The 22,303-nt window shown below is 31.4% G+C and overlaps 1 protein-coding gene across 1 annotated transcript in view; it reads right to left on the bottom strand.

Annotated features, from left to right (window-relative positions):
* LOC144835244 (uncharacterized) overlaps window positions 1-22,303 on the bottom strand; it is a 48,015-nt gene that overhangs the window by 15,958 nt on the left and 9,754 nt on the right. The window contains exons 11-46 of the mRNA XM_078690303.1: window positions 21,418-21,456; window positions 20,042-20,280; window positions 18,008-18,285; window positions 17,379-17,653; window positions 16,906-17,108; window positions 16,324-16,498; window positions 15,789-16,114; window positions 14,397-14,535; window positions 13,866-14,227; window positions 13,509-13,647; window positions 13,201-13,224; window positions 12,518-12,843; window positions 11,652-11,790; window positions 10,644-10,996; window positions 10,307-10,469; window positions 9,782-10,104; window positions 9,469-9,607; window positions 9,110-9,142; window positions 8,291-8,622; window positions 7,930-8,068; window positions 7,494-7,825; window positions 6,912-7,050; window positions 6,409-6,423; window positions 5,928-6,253; window positions 5,410-5,548; window positions 5,147-5,167; window positions 4,046-4,374; window positions 3,804-3,942; window positions 3,340-3,372; window positions 2,879-3,213; window positions 2,541-2,679; window positions 2,106-2,437; window positions 1,512-1,650; window positions 1,077-1,091; window positions 596-921; window positions 95-233 (exon numbers count right to left, since the gene is read on the bottom strand). Of these exons, the coding sequence (XP_078546429.1) occupies window positions 95-233; window positions 596-921; window positions 1,077-1,091; window positions 1,512-1,650; window positions 2,106-2,437; window positions 2,541-2,679; window positions 2,879-3,213; window positions 3,340-3,372; window positions 3,804-3,942; window positions 4,046-4,374; window positions 5,147-5,167; window positions 5,410-5,548; window positions 5,928-6,253; window positions 6,409-6,423; window positions 6,912-7,050; window positions 7,494-7,825; window positions 7,930-8,068; window positions 8,291-8,622; window positions 9,110-9,142; window positions 9,469-9,607; window positions 9,782-10,104; window positions 10,307-10,469; window positions 10,644-10,996; window positions 11,652-11,790; window positions 12,518-12,843; window positions 13,201-13,224; window positions 13,509-13,647; window positions 13,866-14,227; window positions 14,397-14,535; window positions 15,789-16,114; window positions 16,324-16,498; window positions 16,906-17,108; window positions 17,379-17,653; window positions 18,008-18,285; window positions 20,042-20,280; window positions 21,418-21,456 (7,044 nt within the window). The remainder of the gene's footprint in view (window positions 1-94; window positions 234-595; window positions 922-1,076; window positions 1,092-1,511; window positions 1,651-2,105; window positions 2,438-2,540; window positions 2,680-2,878; window positions 3,214-3,339; window positions 3,373-3,803; window positions 3,943-4,045; window positions 4,375-5,146; window positions 5,168-5,409; window positions 5,549-5,927; window positions 6,254-6,408; window positions 6,424-6,911; window positions 7,051-7,493; window positions 7,826-7,929; window positions 8,069-8,290; window positions 8,623-9,109; window positions 9,143-9,468; window positions 9,608-9,781; window positions 10,105-10,306; window positions 10,470-10,643; window positions 10,997-11,651; window positions 11,791-12,517; window positions 12,844-13,200; window positions 13,225-13,508; window positions 13,648-13,865; window positions 14,228-14,396; window positions 14,536-15,788; window positions 16,115-16,323; window positions 16,499-16,905; window positions 17,109-17,378; window positions 17,654-18,007; window positions 18,286-20,041; window positions 20,281-21,417; window positions 21,457-22,303) is intronic.

Genomic DNA, 22,303 nt, shown 5'->3' with positions numbered 1-22,303 from the left:
ACTTTGTTTAATACAGTTTAACTTTAAAATCAATCTAACTGTACTTTTATTATTTATTGAAAGTGTCTACAGTAAAAGCAAAAACAAACATTACCTGCACATCCCAGAACTTCAAATCTCATACTGATGTGTGAACGCCATTGAAGAGGACGAATACGAACATATTGTGTTGTAAGTGGTTCAAAAAACAATGTAGTGACATGTGTATTTCTGTCACTATTACCAACAAATGACTGTAATTAAACATAGTTGTAATCATTAAAAACAATAACATTTGGTTTTACTTGTGATGTTAAAATTAAATGTCAATTTAACATCATCATCTTTCATCTTCAGTTTAGAAAATTAATCTGTAATACGATTATTACTGTATAACTGTACAATATAATTTTATTAGTCAATACTAATTTTTGTTATAATTGATAATAAAAAATATGAAAATAAATTAAAAATATTACAATATACTATGCCTAAAAGTGATTGCAATCATATGCATAAATATATGTTAACACAACAAAAAAGAGTTAACAATAAAATATTAACCACACAGTACAAATTAATAGCGTACATATCCATTAAATGTGCTCAAATTTACCTTTGGTTGGCCATCCCTTCCAAGAATGACTTCCCAGTTGATTCCATCCATACTGTACAAGACTTGGTAAGAACTAACCCATTGTTCATAATCATTTCTTCCTTGAGTAATTAAACCAGTAACTTCCTTAACTTCTCCAAGGTTCACTTGAATCCATTGATCTTGATTGTTTGATCTTGCAGCCCACGATCCGATACCATCACTATCAGGAGTCATATCAAGACGAGCACGTCGTGCCCCATGTGCATTGTTGTATTCACTTGATGCTTCGATTTGACTAGATGGAATACCAAGTGATTGCATTCCCATTGGCTCCCTACACCTCTCTGTATTTGTAAACAGAATTATTAATGATTTAACCTAATTTTCCAAAAAATATCTGAATAATTTTAGTGAATATATCAGCTTATAAATTCAATACCAAAGTAAAGGAATATTATACAATTTCAGGCACAAAATGGTAAACAAATATTCTACTCACCATCAGCAATCTCAGCTGAAATTAAAACAAAAACAAAAGATTTACAAAAAATTACAATTGAAGAATCGTAATTAGTATGATATTTTAGTTTTTTTTATACTGTTCAATACATTTAAGTTTTTAAAGAAATATTTCAACTGGTGATCCGGTATCCTATTATTATTATTATAGTATTATTCTTAAATGCATTTGTTTCATTATGCAATGTAACTTTTCAAAATTTAAATTTATTTTTTAGGTACTATAATAAACTGGATCAGCCGCAATAATTCCTTTTCATAATACATTTGTTACTACTATAGTGAAATATAATATATACAGTAATATACAGAAAAAAATTGAAAATCATTTTGATTAATTAAATAGTTATCTGATTATTTGAATGATTTGACTAAAAAAATTGGTCTAAAGGAATAAATATTATTGTAAAAATACCTGGACAACCAAGAACTTCAAATCTTAAACTGATGTGATTATTCCAAGCTGTTGGGTTGATACGAATGTAACGGGCATGGACAGGTGCTGGAAAAAGATTGGTAACTTCTGAGTCAGGATTGGTGTTTCCAACAAATTCCTGTAAATTGACAAACATTACAGAAAATATTTATACATTATTGTATAATTTAAATGAACTTAGATAAAATATTTCTGGATTATTCTTACTTTGAAGATAGACGTAATGACATAAACGCCACTTATGTGTAATTTGTGACCTATATATTTTACCAAAATATTATGGAAAATGACAATATACAATATTGATGTATATTTGATGCAGATTAGTGACGAATTTTATAACAATGTTTTAATATGGCTGTATTTATAAAGAATGTAAATATTATATAATTTATAAGAAATAATTTAAAATTAACGGGAAACAATAATTTGGTAGGGATACATTTCTTGTTAAGAGATCAGATTCTAAAATTAAATTAATAACATAACATCGAATACACAAATACAGAAAAAAAAAGACAATGCTATAGTGTATCAGTGGCAAGGTCTTTAATGTAAAAAAGGGAAACTTACAACAGCAGCATCATTGGCTCCAATGATTGATTCAAAGTTGTTACCATCAATACTGTACAAAACTTCAAAAGTTGTAATCCATTGGTCATAGCCCCCATTACGTCCTTGTGTAATTACTCCAGTCACTTCTTTTATACCACCAATATCAGCTTGGATCCATTGGTCTTGATTATTTGATTGAGCGGCCCAAGCACCAATATTACCATTCCTTGGAGTTGTATTAAGTCTACCATATTCAGGCCCATGTCGTGCATTATATTCAGTCGATGCTGTAAGTGCAATTGTTCCTTCTTCTACTCCCAAAGGATCTGTACAGAACTCTGTTTCAGCTCCTAATCATTAGAATAGAATGGTCAGCCAATTTATAACATAACATAAAACAGTTTATTCAAATAAATCATTCTATTCAGACATTTGCACAATTTAATTATATACCTGGACAGCCGATGACATCAAACCTCATACTAATATGTTGGTGCCAAGTCATTGGATGGATTCTAATAAATCGTGCCTGTATTTCAACTGGAAATAGATTGGTAACCTGTGTATCTTTATCTGTATTGCCAACAAATACCTGCAAATAAACAAGCAATGAATATGTAAACAATATCACAAGAGTATTGAAATGTAAAGAAACAAATATTAATTAATATTATTAGATGTTACCATAATTTCCAAGTTGCTCTGAATAATTCTGAATAATGTATACAGAAAGAATATACCAATAAATTCATAGCTTCTTGTGACAAACTATTTGTATAATATAAACTTACCATTGATGTGCCAAAAGTTGTCATAACTGTTTCCCAGTTAGAACCATCCATGCCATACAATATTTCATATGACTTAACCCATTGATCATAATTTCCATTACGCCCTTGGGTTACTACACCAGTCACTACTTTCACGTTATTAAGATCAACTTGAATCCACTGATTACGATCATTGGTTCTGGCTGCCCATGCACCAATGCCATCGTTATCAGGTTCAATATTCAATCTACCACGACGAGCACCGTGTTGGGCATTGTGTTCACTTGAAGCACGGATGTTTCCTGATGGGATTTCTGATGATTCTATGCCAAGGCTTGCACCAGTGCAAGATCCTTCTGTACAAAAATTAAATTAGATTATTATTTTTCAGGTCCATAACACAATATACTATACTGTTTTTGCTGTCATGTTGTGTTGTATGCATTTACATAAACAAATTCTTTCTTGAACTTTAAATTTACCTTCAGTAGGTTCTTGTGGTTCTTGATCTTCATCTAAAAATAAGTTAATTACAAAGACAAAATGACATTTCAATCCAGTATGGGTAGTAACAATTTATATATGTGAATAACCATTTCTTAAATTAAGTGTAAAAACAAACTCTATTAACTATCTATTGCAGACAATTTATTTACGTGAATAACCATTTCTTAACTTAAGTGTAAAAACAAACTCTATTAACTATCTATTGCATACAATTTATTTACGTGAATAACCATTTCTTAACTTAAGTGTAAAAACAAACTCTATTAACTATCTATTGCATACAATTTATTTACGTGAATAAGCATTTCTTAACTTAAGTGTAAAAACAAACTCTATTAACTATCTATTGCATCATACCTTGCTGGATAACTAAATTGTAAGAAATATTATATTAGTAATATAGATTAAATAGAAGCATACACTTAAAAATGCAAGTTACCTGGGCATCCAAGAAGTTCCATGCGCATACTGCAATGTCCATTCCATCTGAGAGGATGAATCCGAATGTATCGGGCCAACACAGCATCAGGAAAGAGACTTGTTACTTGAGTATCTTTATCAGAATTGCCACCAAATTCCTATCAAAAGAAAACCAATTGGTAATGCTTGTATTTACTATGGATAGTGATATAATTAACTCAAAAAAACAAAAAAAAATACAAATGTAAGAAAAAACCTTACCAATGGATTTCCATCACTTCCAGGTATTGATTGCCAATTGACTGCATCCATACCATACATTAATTCATAAGCAGTAACCCATTGGTCATAGTTACCATTTCTTCCTTGGGTAATAACACCTGTTACCATTTTAACTTCACCTATATCAACTTGAAGCCATGGGTCATTGTCATTAGATGCTGCAGCCCAAGATCCAATATCACCACCTCTAGGTGTCAGGTTGAGCCTAGCAAGACGTGCTGCATGTCTAGAGTTGTATTCACTAGATGCCGTGACAGATGCATCTGGGATAATCATTAACTCCATGCCAACAGCATTTCTGCAGTTCACTATTGAAAAAAATGCAAATCTTGTTTTACTGTTCAACTTGAATGATACAGTATATTTTTTAATCTATTTAAATCAATGATATATTATATAGCCGAAGGCTGGATGACGAACTACAATGTTATCGCAGTTCAAAAAGTGATTCTCCATGGAGAGGGAACCAACAAGATGGCGGCTGCAATCGACCAATCAGATATACCCTACGCAGTACGCACTACTATACGCCTGTGTTGAGCCTATCGTGAGAACGATACGCAACACAGCGTGTTAAGCATATAAATGCGAACGCATTCTATATGATCCTCGTATACAAAAAATGCTAGATTACCAAGACCTTATTCATTCCATTGCGATTATTAATATATTTAATTTTATAAAAACTTCACTGTGCTTTGATAAGAATATGTGTTATAATTTATGTGGTCTTAATGTATTATATTAGATTATTATTTTTTATATTAAATAATGTTTTTGAACAGATTTACGGCTGCCATCTTGTTGGTTCTCCCACCTGTTGGAATCACTTTTCAGTCTGGAGTACGCCTACTAGCCTTCGGCTTATTACATCTCTCCGATTTAAGTACAATTAAATATAAGACATACATACCCTCAAGAATAAACAATTGAAAATGTTTAGTTACAGCTTGCATAAAGAATACAAGGGCTAATGTTTATTTTTTTTTTTTAAAGTTAATTGTTCACAAACCATTCATTGTATCTACAACTAAACTAACTATTGTTTAAAGTTAAATGAATTAGTCCCTAAAAACTTACCATGAGTTTCTTCAACAGGAGCTGTAATAAAGAAAACATGTTTATATTGTTTAATATTTGAAATTTGTAAATCATGTGGGGTTTGTATACCACAGGATAAAATGATTAGAGTATGTTGATAATATAGCTGAAGTAGGCATGAAACATGGTCACAAGGGTTTATATCATGACTTTTTTTAATACAGTTTAACTTTAAAATCAATCTAACTGTACTTTTATTATTTATTGAAAGTGTCTACAGTAAAAGCAAAAACAAACATTACCTGCACATCCCAGAACTTCAAATCTCATACTGATGTGTGAACGCCATTGAAGAGGACGAATACGAACATATTGTGTTGTAAGTGGTTCAAAAAACAATGTAGTAACATGTGTATTTCTGTCACTATTACCAACAAATGACTGTAATTAAACATAGTTTTAACCATTAAAAACAATAACATGGTTTTACTTGTGATGTTAAAAATTAAATGTCAATTTAACATCATCATATTTCATCTTCAGTTTTAGAAAATTATTCTTTAATCTGGTTATTACTGTATAACTGTACTATAATTGTATTAGTCAATACTAATTTTTGTTATAATTAATAATAAAAAATATGAAAATAAAAATTCCAGTCAAAATATTACAATATACTATGCCTAAAAGTGATTGAAATCATACGCATTAATATATGTTAACACAACAACAAAGAGTTAACAATAAAATATTAACCATACATTAACAAATTATAGTAATACAGATAGCGTACATATCCATTAAATGTGCTCAAATTTACCTTTGGTTGGCCATCCCTTCCAAGAATGACTTCCCAGTTGATTCCATCCATACTGTACAAGACTTGGTAAGAACTAACCCATTGTTCATAATCATTTCTTCCTTGAGTAATTAAACCAGTAACTTCCTTAACTTCTCCAAGGTTCACTTGAATCCATTGATCTTGATTGTTTGATCTTGCAGCCCACGATCCGATACCATCACTATCAGGAGTCATATCAAGACGAGCACGTCGTGCCCCATGTGCATTGTTGTATTCACTTGATGCTTCGATTTGACTAGATGGAATACCAAGTGATTGCATTCCCATTGGCTCCCTACACCTCTCTGTATTTGTAAACAGAATTATTAATGATTTAACCTAATTTTCCAAAAAATATCTTAATAATTTTAGTGAATATATCAGCTTATAAATTCAATACCAAAGTAAAGGAATATTATACAATTTCAGGCACAAAATGGTAAACAAATATTCTACTCACCATCAGCAATCTCAGCTGAAATTAAAACAAAAACAAAAGTTATTACAATTGAAGAATCGTGATTAGTATGATATTTTAGTTTTTTTATACTGTTCAATGCATTTAAGTTTTTAAAGAAATATTTCAACTGGTGATCCGGTATCCTATTATTATTATTATAGTATTATTCTTAAATGCATTGGTTTCATTATGCAAAGTAAGGTTTCAAAATTTAAATTTACTTTTTAGAGGTACTATAATAAACAAACAAGACTGATCTGCCGCAATAATTCCCTTTCATAATATATTTGTTACTACTATAGTGAATTATAATATATACAGTAATATACAGAACAAAATTTAAATCATTTTGATTAATTAAAACAATGAAAATGTTGTCATCGAATTGGGTGTAATTAAAACTATTATATTATTACCAGTAGTTCACTTTTCAAATATCTGATTATTCTAATGATTTGACTACATAAATTGGTGTAAAGGAATCAATATTATTGTGGAAATACCTGGACAACCAAGAACTTCAAATCTTAAACTGATGTGATTATTCCAAGCTGTTGGGTTGATACGAATGTAACGGGCATGGACAGGTGCTGGAAAAAGATTGGTAACTTCTGAGTCAGGATTGGTGTTTCCAACAAATTCCTGTAAATTGACAAACATTACAGAAAATATTTATACATTATTGTATAATTTAAATGAACTTAGATAAAACGTTTGATATCTATTTTTGGATGACGTAAATGTCACATTATGTGTAGTTTGTGACCTATAAATTTTACCAAAATACTATGGAAAATGACTACAATATTGATCTATATTTGATGCAGATTGGTCACAAATTTAAGGTGTTTTATCGTAATGTTTTAATATAGTCTACGTTTTTATGGCTGTATTTGTAAATATTAGATATAAGAAACAATTTAAAATTAATGGGAAACAATAATTTGGTAAAGATACATTTCTTGTTAAGAGATCAGATTCTAAAATTAGATTAATAATATAAATCGAATACACAAATACTGAAAAAAAAAGACAATGCTAGTGTATCAGTGGCAAGGTCTTTAATATAAAAAAGGGAAACTTACAACAGCAGCATCATTGGCTCCAATGATTGATTCAAAGTTGTTACCATCAATACTGTACAAAACTTCAAAAGTTGTAATCCATTGGTCATAGCCCCCATTACGTCCTTGTGTAATTACTCCAGTCACTTCTTTTATACCACCAATATCAGCTTGGATCCATTGGTCTTGATTATTTGATTGAGCGGCCCAAGCACCAATATTACCATTCCTTGGAGTTGTATTAAGTCTACCATATTCAGGCCCATGTCGTGCATTATATTCAGTTGATGCTGTAAGTGCAATTGTTCCTTCTTCTACTCCCAAAGGATCCATACAGAACTCTGTTTCAGCTCCTAATCATTAGAATAGAATGGTCAGTCAATTTATAACATAACATAAAACAGTTTATTCAAATAATTCATTTCTATTCAGATATTTGCACAATTTAATTATATACCTGGACAGCCAATGACATCAAACCTCATACTGATATGTTGGTGCCAAGTCATTGGATGGATTCTAATAAATCGTGCCTGTATTTCAACTGGAAATAGATTGGTAACCTGTGTATCTTTATCTGTATTGCCAACAAATACCTGGAAATAAACAAGCAATGAATATGTAAACAATATCACAAGAGTATTGAAATGTAAAGAAACAAATTATTTAATATTATTAGATGTTACGATAATTTCCAAGTTGCTCTGTATGTTTTCAATTTAAGACAGTACTAAAAATTCTGAATAATGTATACAGAAAGAATATACCAATAAATTCATAGCTTCTTGTGACAAACTATTTGTATAATATAAACTTACCATTGATGTGCCAAAAGTTGTCATAACTGTTTCCCAGTTAGAACCATCCATGCCATACAATACTTCATATGACTTAACCCATTGATCATAATTTCCATTACGCCCTTGGGTTACTACACCAGTCACTACTTTCACGTTATTAAGATCAACTTGAATCCACTGATTACGATCATTGGTTCTGGCTGCCCATGCACCAATGCCATCATTATCAGGTTCAATATTCAATCTACCACGACGAGCACCGTGTTGGGCATTGTATTCACTTGAAGCACGGATGTTTCCTGATGGAATTTCTGATAATTCTATGCCAAGACTTGCACCAGTGCAAGATTCTTAAAAGTAATAAATTAAGTTAAACATTTATTTTGTCAGTATACAAAGAGCATAAATACATGAAGAAATTCACAAATGTACAAATAGTGAACTTTCAGATTCACTTCAAATCGGTTTTTGGTTTTAGGCTATTTGGAGCATTTTACGAAATGTCAACTTTTTGACTTACTATACCAAAATTTCATCATTTGTGTCGAATTGTCTTGTTTGTCAATACTGTTTAGTAATTTAATTACATACATTTTTTACTAACCCTAACCACACAATATAGTTGAACTCTGAAGAGGAGGATGAGCATATCAGTATGGTGAATATTATTATAATATTTTAAATGAAAAGACAAAATACAGGTGAAAAAATGATTGGCAATATTTTTGAGATCTCAATTGGAATAAAAGAGAGATCAAGTTTAAACAACAATCATTTTGTTAGAACATTCTAATAAACTAAATTCTAACTTTTAAAAACTTTGAATACAGTACAGACCTTCATTTGGAGATTCAAGTTCTTGATTTTCATCTTGAAATAAAAATATAATCAAATGGTTAAATATTTACATTGTTAGCTGCCTTATATCAAAATAATATGTAGCTGGTGACAGTACAGTAATGTTTTTGTGTGTGTGAAAAAAAACCAAAAAGGTGGCATATGGTAATATCTTTTTGTGACACCTGAATGGAAAACATTTATTGTGTTATTGTTTTAATTAAATACCAAATAAATAGTTGTAAATCATTTAAACTTATCACTTCTTTTTAGAGCAGTGATCAATTTAAAAAAAAAAGAATTAAAACAATGAAAAAAAAAAGTAATAAGAAATTGAAATAAAAATGAAAAAAACATACCTCTACACCCTAAGATTTCAAATCGCATGCTAATGTGTCCATGCCACTCGGTTGGGCGAATTCTAATATACTGAGTATTAACTGATCTTGGGAAGAGATTAGTTACCATAGTGTCTCGATCTGAATTTCCAGTAAACTCCTATAATAAAAAATAAAATTAATTACTGAGATGTTTTATTTGTAAATTATTGATTATATTTGATTTAAAAGAAACATGAACATTTATATTCTTTAGCTTTTATGTGTACTTCTTAAATAACAATTTTGACTTATGTGGCTTGATTATTCAAAAGTATTTATAAATTTAACTGACCACTGTGCGACCATTATCCTCAACTGGCTGCCAATCTGATCCATCATTACTGTAATATACTTCAAATGCAGTCACCCATTGGTCATAAGCATTTCTTCCTTGAGTAACCACACCTGTAATATCTTTGACAGTCTCAAAGTTAACCCTAATCCACTGTTCACGGTTATTTGTTTGTGCAGCCCATGAGCCAACTCCACCAGAACCTGCATATGTGTTTAGTCTTGAACGTAAAGCACCATGATTCCTGTCCCATTCACTTGATGCTGAGATGCTACTATCTGGGATTATGTGTAATTCCATTCCCATGTAATCTGTGCAATTTACTATATGAAACAAATTCAGCATTCTTATTATACAGGTTTTTAAACATGAATTGTAATTAATATTATTCTTTACTCGGAGCCTAAGACCTGATGATTGAAAAGTGATTTTTATTTCCTTCATGAAACAGTCTGTAGTGTGCAAATAAAATGTTGAAAGTTTAACTCATTTATCTATATATCTTTAACGAATACATATACTTACCACTAGGTGGTATTGGTACTGGTTCTCTGCACCCAAGAAGTTCAAATCTCATACTAATATGTCCATGCCATTGAGTTGGAAGAATTCTAACATATCTAGCTTGAATTGGTTCACCAAAATAATTGTATTGGCCAGAAAATTGATTATGATTTCCTTGGAATTCCTAAATGCAAAAGTTTGTTTTAAATTTTATTTATAAAAATATCAAAGTACAAAGAAAAACAAGATGAACAATGTAAAAATTGAATATTGAAAGAAAGTTATATTGAATGGTTCTATTAAATCTATATAACAGATCATATTATATAGCAGATGTTGTACATAAAGTAAATAATACCTTCGGGTTGCCATCTTCATCATTGACAGCCTGGAATGTCATACCATCTTGACTGTACTGTACATTGTAAGCAATAACCCATTGTTGATAATCTGATCTACCTTGTGTTGATATTCCAGAAACAGTAACAATATCACGAGTTCCAAAGTCAACCTGAATCCATTGATTAGCATCATTAACCTGTGCACACCATGCTCCTACATTAGATGATTGAGCACTAGAATGATAGCGAGCACCAACAGCTCCATGACGTCCATCGTATTGACTTGATACAGCCAGACTATCATCAGGGATTGAGCCGTCTCGCATTCCAAGAGGGTGTTGGCAGTCTGATTGAGTTACATTAAGCTCATCTGTTTAAGATTGAATAATATGTTAATGTAATAATATATGATGGTTATCATTTTGAAAAACTTAAATAAATATATCTACAACTACTTTAAAACTGTATTAATGTAAAGAGAGCAAATAAATAAAACAGTCAATTCACATTCATTGGTGTATTCTCTCGCATTTTGCAATTTCAATGGAAATACTCAACGAAAATGGATGCACATTTCTTAAAATAATAATTTCGATTAAGCATGAAGCAATTTGTGAAAAAATTGTGTAAATGTGTGTGAATAACTGGTGACTTGACTGGGTTAACTGTGTTGCATTGCACACAAGAATATTCATGTTGTACAGCTGCCATTAAATGGCGCTCCTGTGTTTGTCAACAGTGGCTGAGATTGACCAGTACCCCAGGGTAACTCCTACTGCACTGGGTTCTTTAAAGTGAACATGAGCCATGAGTGTACACTGGACCTTCAATTTAAAGTTCTTACCACAAGAAAGATGGTTGTGGAGAGCCTTAAACTCTTTCAGAATATGTTACTATAGTTTTTGCAGCCTTAAACGCTCAGCCACTCAAATTGACAAGTGATTGTGTATACTATATTTATTTGCAAAAAGTCTGAAATGATATCAGTGTAACATTAATCACAATTAAATATCATTCTATCTTACCATTACACCCAATAATCTCAAACCGCATACTTATATGGCCGTTCCATGCTGTAGGATGAACACGTATAAATTGACAGCTAATTGGTGTTGGAAACAGATTAGTGACTGGTGTGTCACGATCTACATTACCAATAAACTCCTGAAAAAACAAAAGAAAAAACATTCTGAATGGAAAAATAAAATATTTTTTTTACTGATTTTTTTTTACTTAAAAATAAATGTAATAACTCCACATTATTTTTTGACATAGAAAAAGTATTAGGTCCTTAAATCATGTTGAGCATCAAATGTTTATATAATGTATTGCATACAATTCATTGCAAATTCTACTTCAGTATAATGTACAGAATATAGAATTCTGTATAAAAGAGTACGATAAGGCAGTTACAATTTGACTACACTTTAATATTTCATATCATTTCTAATCAACAGGTTAACCAGCAAACCTTGAACTAGGGTGGTAAATTTTAGCACGGTGGCTTAGACAGTCTATCCAGGTTAAAAGGGTCTTTCTAGCCACCTTCCTTCACCATTATTAACTGCCATGCGAGAGGAGGCAGAGCAGCTAAGAAGTTTTCCATAACATATGTTCCATAACATGAACTTCTGTCGGTATCCTTTTGTACGATAAACTAAATGTTCATTTTTTAGAAATTTAGTTTTTAAAATATTCGTCGCTATATGCAACTAACGCTTTATATTTGGAGGACCTATTTTATTCTTCTAGCTAAAGATACTGTACTTAATTAAAAACTCAAAATGTACCATTGATTTATAGACTGTAGGAAGAAATTTGTCTGAGCATATAATTCAAACCCTCAGTATATCTATTGTATCAAAATTAATGATTTAAAAAGCAGACATACTTCAACTGCATTTCCATTGCCAACTAGTTCTACCCAGGCTATGCCATCTTGACTGTATTCAATTTGGAATGAGATGACCCACTGGTCATAATCACTTCTTCCTTCAGTTGTAATGCCCATTAATGTTTTTGGTGAGCCTAGATCAACCTGAATCCATTGTGAATGATCATTTCTTAGTGCACACCAAGCACCTACTTCACCACCTTCTCTTCCAATATTAAGTCTTGCGCGATGTGCACCATGGTTGTTGTCATATTCTGATGAAGCAGTTAAACTGTGCGATGCAATCTGTCCTGATTCCATTCCCATTGGTTCCAAACATTCACCTAAAAAACACATAAAACATGAGGAAGCTGGCATAGTGCATACCAAATCAAGTTATTAAATATTTGTCATAGGGAGTGTATTGTAATAATTAATTATTATGAAAGATATAAAGATTTTTATGACCATATATTTAAGGTGAATTATGTAGAATGAATTCCTTTTAATGGATTTATATTTTTATATATACAGTGTATTCATGTTTCTATACATATTGTATTATTAACTGTAACAGCAATTCAGCCCTTTGCTACAAACTGCTACAAGAGTGTACAATAATAATAATAAAAGTGATACGCCAACTTATTAAGAACTAAAATACGTTTTTGAATTTGAAGAGAAACTTTAACAAAACTCACCCTCTTCACTGTCTTCATCTGGAACTAAAATGAAAATTATCAGAATTATTAACTGATACAAAAGAGAGCAGTAAGGAAATACTCTAAGTTCACACTATGACTGTTGTAAATAGTTGGAAAATAAGAATGAAATATATGGTATACAAAAATGTTAGTTGAATTTATTTATTTATTAATACATTAAATTTTAATATCACACATTACCAAGTTCCAAAATTTTAGAAATGATAGTTTGTCATTAAACTATTTCAAATTTGCCTTTGGTCATGATTGTATTCTTTCCTACTATTTAAAGTATAAATTAGTACCTGAACAACCAAGAATCTCCACTCTCATACTAATATGATTATGCCAGACAGATGGTTTTATCTTGATAGCAATTGCTCGAACAGCTACTGGTAAATGGTTTGTTACTTGACCATTCTGATCCATGTTTGCGGGAAAATACTGAAAATCAATGGAGAGATTAAACAAAAATCAAATACAAATAACTATAAGAATATATTACAAAAATAAAATAACTCCAAGTTACCATAATACACAAAAAAAGGCTCAGATCTGATCATTATTTGTTTTCTTTTTTTTTTTAATACAAAAGTCTAGAGTTTTAAATACACACTTATTATGCATTTAGTTGAGAGAGAATATTATAAGAAAAAACATACTTTGGTTTGAGCATTGATGTCCAAAACAGATTGCCAATTTGTACCATCCTCTGTAAAATCAACTGAATAAGACTTAACCCACTGGTCAATGTTGTTACGTCCTTGAGTGATAATTCCAGTAACCATTGTTGCTGAACCAAAGTTAATTTGTAACCATTGTGAATCATCATTTACTTGGGCAGACCAACTACCACCATTAGTATCGTCAACAACAGCATTTAAACGGGCATTGTCTGCTTGTAAACTATCATCCCACTGGCTGGATGCTTCAATGCTGCCAGCCACTAAAGTGCCATCCTGCAAACCCATAGGTTCAAGACAAATTTCTGGTTCAATATTGTTTATTAGTGTTGCACGCACTTCTACAAATAAAAACAGAGTACAATCATTTAAAAAAAGTAATACAGTCCATTTATGTAGCTTTGAAGTGAGTCATTCTGACTAATGTTTTATCATCATTATTGCTATAATAAATGATATCCTATATCATAATTTTCAAATTAAGTATATTGTTTCTGTTTTTGTTCCTACCATCACAGCCAAGTATTTCTACTCGCATGCTAATATGACCACTCCAAGACGTTGCTTGTATTTGAACTGAAAGAGCTTCAACTGGTTCTGGAAAGTAGTTTGTTATTGGAGTATTAGAGTCTGAGTTTCCAACAAAATCCTGAAAACAAACATGACATACCATTTTAGTTTCATTTTAAAAATATTGATTCAGTCAGATTTATATATCCGTTTTTAACCAGGTAGAGTATTAGAATTGATGAATGAATATGATTGATGAACACAAATTAGATTTAAATTTCTTTTAAAGTTCTATGACTGCAGTTGGTAAACAAATGGTTGCTAAGTCTGCAAGTATTATTTCCACATGATAACAAATGTTAATTTTACACACTGTATTAGTTTAGATTTTAGATTATGTTCTATATTAAATAACTGATCAAGACATGACCTAGAGAGTACTTGTCTAGTTTTGTGAATTTAATAATGAAATGTTTTGATATATTTATATAGTTTAAAACAATTGTTTATACTACTAACTAATAATATTGTTCTGTCGAGGAAAACAATTTTCTCTGTACACCTTGTTTATGGAACAAATAAAGTTGATGTGATTTGAGTTATCACAAGATTTTATAGTTCCTTTTACTGGGATTCATACACATGAATCCTTTCGATAATTATTTACCTCCGCCAAAGAGGTATATGTAATCGGTAGCGTGTGTTTGTTTGTTTGTTAGCAGGATTACTCAAAAAGTAATTACAAGATATTTACCAAAATGAATATACAGAAAGATATGTGGTCAAGGACCATTCCATTAAATTTTGGGACCATTTGGGACCATGGTCCCAATTCTGGACCACTTTTTAGTATACTATTCAGACCTGCTAGTGTTAAAAGATAGGAGAATTTTTCAAAAGCCGGCGAGCAGTCTTAAAGTAACAAGTAAACTGAAATTGCATTTTCTTTCTTTGCATTTTTTCATTTGTCCAAAAAATTTCATTTTTGTACAAGAGGCAAGAGTTATAATTTGTGATTTGTAATTTTAAAACATAATTTGATTTAATGTGCACGTTTTTTGATGCGAGTAGTTTAAAACATCTATTTCTTTTCAAATTCACTCGTTTGATTTTCGCGTTGCTGTTTTATTGTTAGTCAACTGAAGCTATTGTTAATTGAAAGGCTTGTTACATAACCATTCACCAAACTCGCATACACATGCTTGTACTGAAATTAGCCTCAATCACAAACAGCATTAAGACACACACAAATACATATATTTTTTTTTTTTACCGGAGAAATCTTATGTAGGAGAATTTTACAGTAGACGGAGGTATGCACTCTCGGAGTGGCTTTCTAGTTTATAACATGTTTTTGAAAACAAGTATTGAAATAAAAGCAGGCCTACTTACCATTGGCTGTTCATTTTCATTCAGCACAAAAAACCAATGAACACCATCAAGACTGTAAGAAACTTGAAACGATGTCACCCATTGGTCAAGATTTTGACGACCTTGGGTCACCACACCTGTCACCATATACTCATGTGGTAGATTTACTTGGATCCATTGGGCAGGGTTATTATGTTTTGCAGACCATGAACCACGCATAACTCCAACTTGTTGACTATTAAGACGTCCACGAGAAGCTCCATGGTTTGCATCCCATTCAGTTGATGCTAGAAGACTGGTGTCTGGAATTGCACCACTCTCAACTCCAATTCCACGCTGACAAATATCTTGAAAAGAAAACAAATTTGCAATAGTGAAATCCACATTAATTTTGTATTTATATAACCAGAAAATCTTTAACATTTAAATGAAAACATTTAAGTTTCTTATTTAAAGACTCATTCTTCTTGAAAGTCTCAAAAGTGTACAAAATAAACTATGTGTAAACTTGCTATTGTATTTCTTCTGAAATTAGATGAATTAAAACAGCTGATACCTTCACACACAATGCCATCTCCTTCATAACCTGGTAAACAGAAGCAACCATGTACACCATTCCTTGCTGTACATTCAGCTGAAGTACTACATGTTAGATTAAAACATGCAATGACACCATCACCATGGCAAGTGCAGTCGGCTGTACAGTCAGTAGAAACCCAACTATCACCAACCTATAATAGAAAAACAACTATGAATGTTTTTGCAATTTAATTTGCAAAGAGTTTTTAATCCTTTAGAAAAAGGAGCAGATACAAACTGGGCAAATTGCCTAATTATAATAATAATAATAATAATAAATGAGATGTGTTAAGCGCACATATACACCAAAGTTCTCAAGGCACCTGTAAAAAATCAAAAGTTACAACCTGCGGTTACATAATCAACTAATAAGCACTTTCAAGTAATATAAATGTCAAAAAAGTTAAAAGAAAACTGAACATTTTCAGTAGGTAACCAGAATAATTATTGCAGATAACATGTATGTCTGGAAATCTGTATTGTATTCTTATTGAGGAAATACTGTATGTAACAATGGTCAAGATATTATCTAAAATTGAAAAACTGCGTATAATAATACCTGGTAATACATGAAATCATCTGTGGTGCAACCGCATTCATCAATAGCGACACATTCTGAGCCACTAAGAACAAATCCATCGATACATTCACATGCCTCCACACATGTATCTCCACAATCCTCCTCTGGAATTGTGTAAGAACATGTGTCTGGACAGGCTGAAGCACATTGAGTGTAACGGCTGTGTGCTGGACAATTAATTGCTGAAATCACAAATATAATTATATAAATACAAATATAGAAAAACATGATTTTCAATAAAATGTTGCATTAAAAAGATGACAATTTACAGTTGAACTAATAAATAATATTAATTAATTTGTAAAGAAAAGCAATAACTCAATTCTTTTTTCTCAATAACTTTATTACTTTATTTACTTCAATAAATGATATTAACAATTTTATCACCAATTGTGTTTAGGATATGGCTGAAATTATTCAAATAAAAAATAAAATAATTGCATTTGACTTACGACAAAGTTCATCAGTTCTGAATGTAGGTATAAAAACACCTGCTTCACGACAGGCCTGATAGTAGGCATCTAAGTTGTTACAAAGTTGATCATCGTTACCAAGGTGACATGAATCAAAGACACAGTCATCAAAATACATGTCTGGACTAACTGTCTCATGACAATCAGCAAATGTACCACTAGTGTCTGTTATTTTCCCACAGTACTCATTAGAAGAATACATTGCTTGTGCATCTTGGGTACATGTATTAGGAACTTCTTCACTTGGTTGACAACTAAATTGTTAAAACAAGAGATGCTTTAACAAAACTTTCAATTTATCAATAATAATAAGAAATGATTTACCATATAAACATACTTACATTTAAGAAAATCTATATTAAAAGGTTTCAAAAACTGCAATAAATCTTGTAATGTAATTGGAACATAAAATGGTATATAAATGCCACTGTCTTCAATCACATGCTGATTTTTTAGTCAAATTATATTTAAGAAAAATGATCACAACAATCTCACAGATCATTAACCACATTTTAGGTTCCGCTGCAATGTGTCTCCTTTCATTGATTTTTGGAAAAAAATTAATGCTTCAAAGATTTCATAAGAAAAAAATATAATATGAAACTTACAGAGGATTAACATTCCAACTTTCACCCCATTCATGGACATTGTCTGTGAGTGTTCCATCAGGTAGAAATAAATCATCTCTTTTGTTACTGTTACAGTTACCACATAGACCTTCCAAGTTCTCACGATATTGTGAGCCAGCACCTACTTTCAAGCGGTTTATTCCATCCCACTCAAGCCAAAAGTCAATATCTGTATTTACAAGTATGTTACGGCCACTCATCTCAACTGAAAGACTCTCAGATGGAACATACGGAAGGACAATTTGTACACCATCAATCTACAACAAACCAAATATTAATTCTAAATTAAATCTAAAAGATGTATTCACACTAATCCAAGTAAAACACTTACTAACACAAAAGTTGTTTCAAATTCGTAAATTCAATAAAAGCTAATTGCCTACTACATTACAAACTTATTTTGAACTCAAAACATTCTTAAAGTCACTGAAAATTCCTAGTAACACAGATTTTTACACTTCATTGGTAATTTTTCATTGCTGATATTCATTCTAAATCAATAATTTACAATGGCTTTATAAAGCTATACAACAATTAATTATATTAGATTGTAACAACCAGTGGTGGTGCCAGCGTGGGGGCTTCATCCCCCTCATCGGGGAGCCTAGCTCCCCATTAGGGAACGTGAGTACTTTTCGTTGAGGAATATAATATACATTAAATATCATTCGCATTCACTTCATAGCTAGAGTTTCTGAGGGAAACAAATGTGAATCAAGTTACTTGCTAGTGATAGGACGCACTTGTCTGGTGGTGTTCCTTTGTATGAAACATTTATACAGTAACTCTGTATCGACATCTGCTATACACATCCAGGGACCAAAATGCGTAGTTACGAAAGGCAGTATCCTCCCTTTTGTAAAAATCGGCAAATTCATTCACAACTATCATTTACATGTCTGCCCACTGTAACTTTTATTGGGTTGTTTACTACTCAAACGCCTAGAATGTAGCATGTAGGCCTACTAATAATATCACTAATTATGGTACATCTTTGTGCCCGTTTGGACGTAACGCATCGACATCTGCTATACACATCCAGGGACCAAAATGCGTAGTTACGAAAGGCAGTATCCTCCCTTTTGTAAAAATCGGCAAATTCATTCACAACTATCATTTACATGTCTGCCCACTGTAACTTTTATTGGGTTGTTTACTACTCAAACGCCTAGAATGTAGCATGTAGGCCTACTAATAATATCACTAATTATGGTACATCTTTGTGCCCGTTTGGACGTAACAAATTTACATGTGTAATGGTCGCGTGTGGTGTAAATTTTGAGATGACCTAGCTGTTCCAAAAACTTAAACCGCAAGCTGATTAACCACAAGATAAGGAGCAATTTGACCTTAATATTGTAAATGATGCATGAAATATGACCTTGCTGGGTATTATTTTTTTAGTTTACACGTGGAAACCCAATAAATATAGGCATACTGAACTTTAAAGATGTATTACCCTCCAAAAACATGAAAAATTAAGATTAATTAAATTAGATTTTAAATAGGTTATTGTGTAGATTTAATAAAGTTAATCACTTCTGTAGAAAAAAAACGGAAAAAATGTTTTCACTTATAAAATGACAAAATAAAAAAAACCATTGGTTGGCAGCCAATTTGACAATTTTTTGCTTTAAATTACAGTTTTTTCAGGTAAATAATTTTTTTTCGATCCAAGTTTTGGTCAAAGTGGATAACTATTATGTGACATTAAAATGGCATATTCAACAACAAATGTTTTAAGAATTATTTTTTCATGGGGACAATACATCTTTAAAGGTCACTTCATTTTTAAATTGAATGAATGTATTTAAACACAGTCACGCATACTATCGCATGTACCATAAAAAATGACAAAAGTTTCCTCCCTTAAATCTGATTAAAACGACCTCAAATTATACTACAACACATTGTTACCGGGGCCCTTGGTGGCCGTGGCCGCCCCCTATGAAGATCATAGTGCAACCGCTGACAACAACTACTTGTCCCCTGATAATAGTTTACAGTACTTACCAGTGTAACAAAATCTCTATTCAGGCGTATCTCATGTCCACTAACATTTACTATAACATGTTCTGCAATGGATACTCCACTATATCCATTCCTATATTGATTTTTTACCGTGACTGTAAATAGTGGTGGAGTATGAAGAGTATCTCTGGTAAAAACATATGAACAGTTGCCTTGAAAGTCAAACCGCTTTTTATCAAAGTTTTTGTAATGAGGATCACCCCAACCAGAGCATTTACAAGCTGAAAATAATTTAATTTAAATCAATTTCAAAATATTCCATAATAATATAGTAATTTTTTACCTCCGCCAAGGAGGTATATGTAATCGATCGCGTGTGTTTGTTTGTCTGTCTGTTTGTTTGTTTGTTAGCAGGATTACTCAAAAAGTAATTACAAGATCTTTACCAAAATGAATATACAGATAGATATGTGGTCAAGGACCATTCCAATAAATTTTGGGACCATTTGAGACCATGGTCCCAATTCTGGACCACTTTTTAGTATACTTTTCAGACCTGCTAGTGTTAAAAGATAGGACAGAATTTTTCAAATACCGGCGAGCAGTCTTAAAGTAACAAGTAAACTGAAATTGCATTTTCTCGAGAACTACTTGTCCAAAAAACTTCATTTTTGTACAAGAGGCAAGAGTTATAATTGGTGATTTGTAATTTTAAAACATAATTTGATTTAATGTGTACCTTTATTGTTTGTAGTTTAAAAAACATATTTCTTTTCAAATTCACTCGTTTGATTTTCGCATTGGTGTAATGGTAATATATATAGATATATTTTTTTCCCGGAGAAATCTTATGTAGGAGAATTTGACAGTAGGCGGAGGTATGCACTCTCGGAGTGGCTTTCTAGTTTGTTATAAAATCATGTTGGTAAAGATTGGAAAGTTGTAAATCACTGTCCAAGCACATCCGTTTTTGGTGGTGTAAAGTTCAAGAATTCTTCCTAATGATCTTTTAAATACACCCTGAAAATAAAGATTCTTGTCCATGGACACGATTTAATCACACTGCGTAATCCATTCATTAACAAGAGTGAAAAAGTGGATTTTATTTGTTCGAAAGATAAGACTCTAAAAATAGATAGAAGTGCTAATATAAAAGAGATAGATGATACATACCTCGACGACCTTCAGTTAGAAAGGAGAAGATTGAAACAGAGAAAAGAATTAGTATAGTTATTAGTTAGTTATGAAACAAAAAGTCTGAGATTTTTTTTTGCATGTTTATTTTTAAAAAGCTCATATTTTATGACTTGTAAATATAATTATGTTATACTATGATGCGCACTTGGTAGATAATTTTCATTTAGGAAAGTGGGGAAAGTATTTTAAAAAATGAACACTATATTCTACAGAATATTTACCGTCAGCTCGTCGTGGGCGACGTCGGTTTCTTGAGGCTCCTGAAAAAAGCAGAAATATTATAACATCAAATGTATTTTAGGTAAAGCCAGACAAGCACACATTAAAGAATTACATGTTGGTTACCAATTATTTTACCTCTGTATACCTAATAAACTTCTACACCATTTAATCAGACTGCTATCTCTTGTGAACATCAACTTATATTTTATGAAGTGTTTTTCCTGCAAATTCGCTCAAATTAAAGCTATTAGGAACTCCACACCAGGCTGAATGTATAGTGATTTTTGACACATTTTGACAAACAAATCAGCAATTATTGTCAATAAGCATAATTTAACATAAACTACTTTATAAATATATAGTAATACACATTGAAGAAATTTAAAAGTCAAAAGATGATGAAATTAATGAATAATAATATTTTCTATTAATATAATAATTATGCATGTTTTTTTATTTTATCAGAAAATACAATAAACTTACTTAATGCTGTATCATACAAGAATGAAAGGATGAATCAAAGATAAAGAAAAGAGATATTGGTATGTATACAAAATAAAAGAATTTGCAGTTGCATTCTATTGAAATTATGAAAGTTGTTTGTACTACTATTCACTAGGTGGATCATGTAGGTATAAAACTTGCTTCATTAATGGTAAACTTTCTGTGTCATTACACAATTTATGCATGAGCGCGCTTGACAAATTAAAAATGCTCAAAATCAATTTGAGAAGAGTAGAGCTAGTTTGAATTGTGTTGCATGCTCATTTGTTTAATTTTGATATGGATCAGAGTATTATATAACGGGCATTAAAAGTTATGTTTGAGATTAGTAATAGATCAATTCTAGTTTACTTCAATTTTCATTGGTTAGATATATACTGT

Source organism: Antedon bifida, chromosome 1 (assembly GCF_963402885.1).
Source record: "Antedon bifida chromosome 1, ecAntBifi1.1, whole genome shotgun sequence".
In the NCBI taxonomy this organism is placed as follows: Eukaryota; Metazoa; Echinodermata; class Crinoidea; order Comatulida; family Antedonidae; genus Antedon; species Antedon bifida.
This window is presented reverse-complemented; position numbering and strand designations above follow the sequence as displayed.